The following is a 6,896-nucleotide window of genomic DNA, read 5'->3' on the forward strand; positions in this document are numbered from 1 at the left end:
TGATTATTTATAAAAATCATTAATCTAAATGATTTTTAGTTGATAAAAATAATTATTTTATACATGTATCACATATTTTATTTTGAAATATCTACAGCAACAAAAGTCTTAGGAGAAAAATCTACAATAACAATTCTATAGCTTTTTTTTGGTAAAAACAATAACTCTACAACTACAACCAATTTACATACATCTAAACTTTTACATCTAAGTCGAACCATCATCACCTATATCACGGTTTCTAAGATAGTCAGAAATGCGCTATCATAGATTAGTTTCATGAAAATGTTGTACATGGTGAAGCATATGATCAAGTTGGTGAACACAGGAGGAACATTTGCATTGTACTCATTGATATGTCGGTATGCAAAAACGGGACTTATCCCAAACCAAGAGCCAGAAGATAGAGACCTCTCAAACTACACACTTGAACTTTCAAGCACACAGCACAGAAGAGCCCATAAGATCAAAGAGAAGCTCGAGAATTTCAAATTCGCTAAGATCACACTTTTCCTTGTCACTATTATGGGCACCTCCATGGTTATTGGTGATGGTATTCTTACTCCTTCAATCTCAGGTACGTACGTAAGAAAACTATTGACCAACATGAGGTAAGATATTCTCCAGAATCATCTTAATTAACAAACTTATTCTTTTTTTTACTTGATCCAGTACTTTCAGCAGTAAGCGGAATCAAATCTCTCGGACAAAGTAAACTTACCACATCCATCTTCTTGATTATTTTAAATTGATGCATAATACTAACTGATATTGTTTTTCGAGTTAGAAGCAAATGATTCCTCATAATACATGCAACAATGTAACATATATAAATGTGATCTAACGGCATTTGATGATGATAATGCACAGACACGGTCGTTGGTGTTTCAGTTGCAATCTTGATCCTGCTATTCGCATTTCAGCGTTTTGGAACGGATAAAGTTGGATTCTCATTTGCCCCTATCATCCTCCTATGGTTCACATTTCTGACCGGAATTGGGCTCGCTAATCTGTTCAAGCATGATTTTACTGTTTTAAAAGCACTTAATCCATTCTATATTATTCACTACTTTACAAGAAACGGTAGAAAGGGCTGGATTTCCCTCGGAGGTGTCTTCCTATGCATCACTGGTGAGAATTAATAAAACAATTTTCTATGTATTATATATATTTAAGTTGGTTAACTGCCAGTTCATCATCAAACCGTTTGGATAAGATATCATTTGACATCTGCAAAATATTCTCTGTTCACATAGCTGTTCACTCCATATTTTAGGAATCTCTTTAACTGATGTAACAGAGCTCTATTGTGTCGTATACTGAGCTAGCTTTGTATATAAGTAACCTCATTTGTTCACGTTGAGTACATCATAAATTTATAATGATTGAATGTAATTTGTTGACACAGGAACGGAGGCCATGTTTGCTGATCTAGGTCATTTCAGTGTTCGAGCCGTACAGGTGATTTTTATACATAAACATTTTAGACATATCTATCACAATGGAACTGAAATTATATATGAGAATTTGAACCAATACACTCATTGCAAATTGATTTGAAAACTCAGAACATATATTTTGGTGTTTGTTTCACTGACCTAATTTTGCCAAAAAAAATATTTGCAGACTAGTTTCTCATGCATCGTGTATCCAGCGCTGTTAACAATATATTGTGGGCAGGCTGCATACCTCACTAAACATACTTCCAACGTGACAAATATTTTCTACGACTCTATCCCAGGTTGGTTTATCTCAAACTATATAATCCTCAAATTAAAGGTCCATACAAACAATGTTAATTAGTGATAGTTTATGAATTTTCACCTCAAAATCAATCGTAAATGGATGATTCCTTCTTAGGCTGTAACTGGAATGACATTTTGTGGAATAGATTTGTTTGGAATACACCATTCCATAACATTCCTGAAAATAGTTACCAGTCACAATGAATACCATTCCAAAACAATTCCATCTATTCCATTTTTGGAATGAAATAAAAACCAAAATCCTTTGTAAAATTCATTCCTTTTGTTCCACAATATAAACCCTCGTGAATGAATGGAATGAATGGAATTAACCATTCCATTAATATTTTCAGTTTCTATTCCATTTTTTCTATTCCAAAATTATTCATGATATTCCTACTATAAAGAACCAGTTACAGCCTTAGTTTTAACATATATATATTTCTAACACTGGATGCATGTAACATAACAGATCCGTTTTACTGGCCAACATTTGTGGTGGCGGTGGCAGCATCGATTATAGCAAGCCAAGCTATTATATCAGGTGCCTTCTCGGTCATCTCGCAGTCTCTACGTATGGGTTGTTTCCCTCTAGTGAAAGTGGTTCACACGTCCGCTAAATACGAGGGACAAGTCTACATCCCCGAGATCAACTACTTCCTCATGCTGGCATGTGTGGGTGTTACGCTCGCCTTCAGGACCACCGAGAAGATAGGACATGCCTATGGAATCGCGGTGGTAACCGTCATGGTCATTACGACTTTCATGGTGACTCTCATAATGCTCGTTATTTGGAAGACCAACATAGTGTGGATCGCTATGTTCTTGATAATCTTCGGCTCCATAGAGATGTTGTACCTTTCTTCGGTTATGTACAAGTTCAAGAGCGGTGGTTATCTACCGCTTGCAATCACGGTAGTTTTGATGGCAGTGATGGCGGTTTGGCAATACGTTCACGTCCTTAAGTACGGGTATGAACTCAGGGAGAAGATTTCTGGTGAAACCGCTATACAAATGGCTACAAGTCCTGACATAAACCGGGTTCCAGGCATGGCTCTATTTTACACGGAGCTTGTTCACGGTATAACTCCGTTGTTTTCTCACTATATCTCAAATCTTTCTTCGGTCCATACGGTTTTCGTCTTGATATCGATCAAGTCGCTTCCCGTGAGCCGTGTCACACCGTCGGAACGGTTCTTTTTCCGTTTCGTGGAGCCCAAGGATTTCGGGATGTTTCGATGTGTTGTGAGGTATGGTTACAAGGAAGACATCGAAGAGCCAGAGGAGTTCGAGCGTCAGTTTGTTCTTTCCTTAAAGGAGTTCGTCCATCAAGAGTACTTCATTTCCGGAGGTGAAGTGGAAGAGACGGAGAACGAGGAGGAAACAAATGTTCAGGCTACACCTGTGCCTTTGTCTAATCCTTCTTCTGGGCGGATTGTGTCTGCACTTTCATCTTCCTCGGACAAAATTAGGTCGGGAAGGGTGCAATCTGTGGATTATCATAAGGATTTGGTGGAGAAAGCTAGTGAGAAAGGAATGGTTTATCTGATGGGTGAGACTGAGATTACAGCGGATAAAGATTCTTCTTTCTTTAAGAAGTTTATAGTGAACCATGCTTACAATTTCTTGAAGAAAAATTGCCGAGAAGGAGACAAAGCACTTGCAATTCCAAGGTCGAAGCTTCTTAAGGTTGGCATGACTTATGAACTATAAGATGTCCTAACTTGTCTATTTTCTTTGTGTGTTTTTGTGTGTTTTTCTCTGTGAGTTTTTTACGTGTGGTCCAATTCACTGTGATCTAAATTCTCTATGACCATGTTTAAGCGAAGCTTGGTTTGTTTTTTTTTTTTACTTTTGATTATGGTACTGTGTATGGTGATCTTTTTGGTTTGTGAATGTCTTTTTCTATTATAAAAATCAAATTTCAAAGAAGATTATGGTACATAAGTGTATGGTGATCTTTTTGGTTTGTCAATGTCAATCTGTATTTATTGTAAGAGATTATAAAAACCAAGTACAATGAGCTCTACAAGTCCTTATTTAGATGAAAATAAGAATGATAAAATAGATAGCTCGTAGAGCTCTATTAAAATGCAAAAAAGAAGAATGAAAAGAGATTAATCTGTCAACAAGATGAACATTTGAAGACTAATTCTTAAAATTTTGTTTTATATAAGTTTTTAAGAAAATGATGATTGCTTATTACACCGATTCCAATACATGGCCACACATCCACTACAGAAACAGTTGTTTTTTTTGGACTAAAGGCTTTCAAATTACAGAAACAGTTGTTTTGTAATTTCTTTTGTAACTAAAATATTTGGTCACTAAATGTAGTGGCGTTTGAAAGACTCATTTGTGATCATATATGGTGACAACAGAAGTTTGGAATGGAAGGAAGTACATGGAAGAGGAAAGCATGATCGCAGTGGTTAGGGATCTACTCGCTAGTTCTATCTCTCAGTCCATTATCGATTAGTCTCGATTCTACCTAACTAGTTCAAAGATGTTTTTTATTTTTAGTTTAGAGATGTTATGTATCATGAAGTTTATTCATGCAAACTTTTTCCATCTCTGAAACAACAGAGCTTTATCTTGTAAACATTTAAATTTGAAAGCCCTTTTTCAAAAAAAAAAAAGCATCTCAATCAATAATTTAAACTTAGTATTAAACTTTTTAAATTTGAAAACCCTTTTTCAAATTTTTAATATTCTTTTCTTAGCTTTTATATTTTATTCCGTTTTTAGCATTCGCTTAATCAATAATTTAGAGTTTAATTGATTGTGATTAAATTTTCTTTTTTTCTTTCAATTTATATTATTAAAATAAATTCAGAAAATACAATATTTTATATAACATATAATTTTAAGTTAGTGCCATTAAAATAAATACTTAGTATTTATAAAAAATGATTTTAATTATACATATTAAATCATGATAAAAATTCTAGTAATTTGTGCAATATAAAATCATCAGGTTTTGCACACTATTATATAGATTTATTTTGTGGATCTGCCTCTAGTTGTAACGCGTTGGAATATACTTCGTGTGGAGTATAATATACTCGACATTGAAATCAGTGACTTGTGATTATGAGATTTGGTCTTAAAAAAAAGAGTTTTGGTATTTGGTCTTTTAGAAAAATAGTATTCAGTCTTAGAAACAAAGGATTTGGTATCCTGTCTTTAACTAATGCGAATCGAAGATGAGCTGGCTGAGAAAATAGCAAATAACAACAAAACTTCGGCCCACGATCTCATATTTTCTATTTATTTGAATTCCGCGTATCCCACCCACTCAACCTAGGTTTCGACATGTTGTTGGAATATATTTTGTGCATTATATAATAGACTCGTCGTTGAATACTGACCAACACAATTTAATATATAACGAAGCCCATAACATAACGCATTATGCAAATATCTCTCGTATGACATCCCAAAGAGTTTCACAATAAGATCTTCAGAGCATTGACTTGAGATGCAAGAACTGAACGAGTCTGTTTAGTCATCCTTTTTCTTGGTCCTGTTTTAGTTCCAGTTGAAATCTTCACTTAGGGGAGTTTTCTTTGCATAGAGTCAGCTTTGAAGTAAATGACTATGACTTCTGAGACAGAGGAAGAGAACAGCAGCGACATAGTTCCCTTAAGCGGATCTTTCCGGTCGGCCGACCACAATCCTGTGATGGAAAGCGTTGGAGACGCAGCCGGATCCGACGTAAGGAAGAATCCGGAGAAAACACGGAAGGGCCTGGTGAACCAGATCAAGCGCTTTGCAGGAAAGCCAGCTCGGTTGGACCGATCAAAGTCAACGACCGGTCAGGCCTTGAAAGGGCTCATGTTCATCAGCAAAGCTGACGGTGGGGATGGCTGGACCGCCGTGGAGAAGAGGTTTGAAAGGATCACGAAAACTACTGAGGGATTGCTGATTAGGTCAAAGTTCGGTGAATGTATAGGTAAAAATCTGCATGTAAAATCAAGGAGTTGTATTGTTTAGAAACATCGATATGAAACTAATTTAATTAGAAATATTGTTATGTTGCAGGAATGAAGTCAAAGGACTTTGCTTTGGTTTTGTTTGACGCATTAGCTAGAAGAAAGAATATGACAGGGGAAGTGATTGATAAGGTCATTTTAAAGGAATTCTGGGAACAAATAAGTGATCAAAATTTTGATTCAAGGCTTATGATATTCTTTGACATGTAATTTTTTGATCATTACTTTGTATGATCTTTGGTTAATACATTTTTCCCCTGGATTGACAGTCTCCACAAGTTTTTCTGGTATGATCTGAAGTTTGAGCCAAATGGTTTCTGAAATGCAGGATGGATAAAGACGGCGATGGTAGACTAACTGAAGACGAAGTTAGACAGGTAAATGTGTTTGGATCAATGAGGTCTTGATTGTTTCAGACATTAAGATCTGCATTCACATCCGAAAAGTTTAAAACAGTTTCATATCTTATATTTTCTCTGTGTGTGTGTGTGAAATTTAAAACACAACTAGATTTTGACCCGCCCTTCAAAGGGCGGGTGTATATATAGATATTATTTCTTTGTAATTTTATTTGTGTACAAAATATATTTATTAAATAATATCAGTTTAAAAGTTAACCCGTCATACACTTGGTTTTATGTAATCATATGCTCGTATGCCCGTTTTTTTGTAATCATATGTTTTTATGCCCGTTTTTTCGTAATCATATTTATTTGTTGTAGATCTTGACCTGTAGATATAATGTTGGTTTGTAATTTATTTTTTTGTTTATGTAAATATGTAACTTTTTGTAAATTTCTTATATGTTAAAGAAATTTAATTATATGTTTGTGTATTTATTCTATTAAACAACATGACCTACTGATATAGTTATGATCCAACTGTTTCAATAAAACAGATTAAAACTTCTTATTAATCATTTAAGAAAATATTATACAAAGAAAAATATAAATATGACTTAAAATACACAAATCTGAAAATTAAATTTTCTAAAAAGTATATAAAATAAAAATATACCTGCCATTAATTACATAATTCTGATTATTTATTGAAAAAAAATAGTTGGACTAATTATTTATCAATTTGTCATGATTCTGATTTAATGTAATAAATCCTTAAAAAATTATATATGAGGTTTAAGAAATGGATATTATAT

At 34.3% G+C, this 6,896-nt stretch overlaps 2 protein-coding genes across 3 annotated transcripts; both read left to right on the forward strand.

The window, feature by feature from the left end:
- Positions 1–285: 285 nt before the first annotated feature.
- On the forward strand, positions 286–3,759 carry LOC130507430 (potassium transporter 5-like). Its single transcript, XM_057002146.1, has 5 exons — positions 286–577; positions 871–1,131; positions 1,409–1,461; positions 1,627–1,741; positions 2,218–3,759. Exons 1-5 carry the CDS (start codon positions 286–288, stop codon positions 3,456–3,458), a joined length of 1,962 nt encoding a protein of 653 aa, XP_056858126.1. The 3' UTR covers positions 3,459–3,759.
- A 1,358-nt stretch (positions 3,760–5,117) lies between these two features.
- Positions 5,118–6,623, forward strand: LOC130507429 (putative respiratory burst oxidase homolog protein G). 2 transcript variants are annotated; one of them, XM_057002145.1, is made up of 3 exons: positions 5,118–5,700; positions 5,790–5,872; positions 6,069–6,623. In XM_057002145.1, exons 1-3 carry the CDS (start codon positions 5,340–5,342, stop codon positions 6,075–6,077), a joined length of 453 nt encoding a protein of 150 aa, XP_056858125.1. In that variant the 5' UTR covers positions 5,118–5,339; the 3' UTR covers positions 6,078–6,623. The 2 variants fall into 2 exon arrangements, with proteins under 2 accessions (XP_056858125.1, XP_056858124.1); XM_057002144.1 differs by having other exon boundaries at positions 5,790–5,946; positions 6,069–6,617.
- The last annotated feature ends 273 nt before the right edge of the window (positions 6,624–6,896 follow it).

The sequence above is a fragment of the Raphanus sativus genome, unplaced genomic scaffold (assembly GCF_000801105.2).
Source record: "Raphanus sativus cultivar WK10039 unplaced genomic scaffold, ASM80110v3 Scaffold4496, whole genome shotgun sequence".
NCBI classification, from domain to species: Eukaryota; Viridiplantae; Streptophyta; class Magnoliopsida; order Brassicales; family Brassicaceae; genus Raphanus; species Raphanus sativus.

Coding starts and splice junctions, on each gene's coding strand:
- LOC130507429 (XM_057002144.1), top strand. CDS start 5,340: ATGACTATGACTTCTGAGACAGAGGAAGAGAACAGCAGCGACATAGTT. Junction 5,701..5,789: donor AAAGTTCGGTGAATGTATAG/GTAAAAATCTGC, acceptor GTTATGTTGCAG/GAATGAAGTCAAAGGACTTT. Junction 5,947..6,068: donor CTTATGATATTCTTTGACAT/GTAATTTTTTGA, acceptor TCTGAAATGCAG/GATGGATAAAGACGGCGATG.
- LOC130507430 (XM_057002146.1), top strand. CDS start 286: ATGTTGTACATGGTGAAGCATATGATCAAGTTGGTGAACACAGGAGGA. Junction 1,132..1,408: donor TGTCTTCCTATGCATCACTG/GTGAGAATTAAT, acceptor TTGTTGACACAG/GAACGGAGGCCATGTTTGCT. Junction 1,742..2,217: donor TTTCTACGACTCTATCCCAG/GTTGGTTTATCT, acceptor GTAACATAACAG/ATCCGTTTTACTGGCCAACA.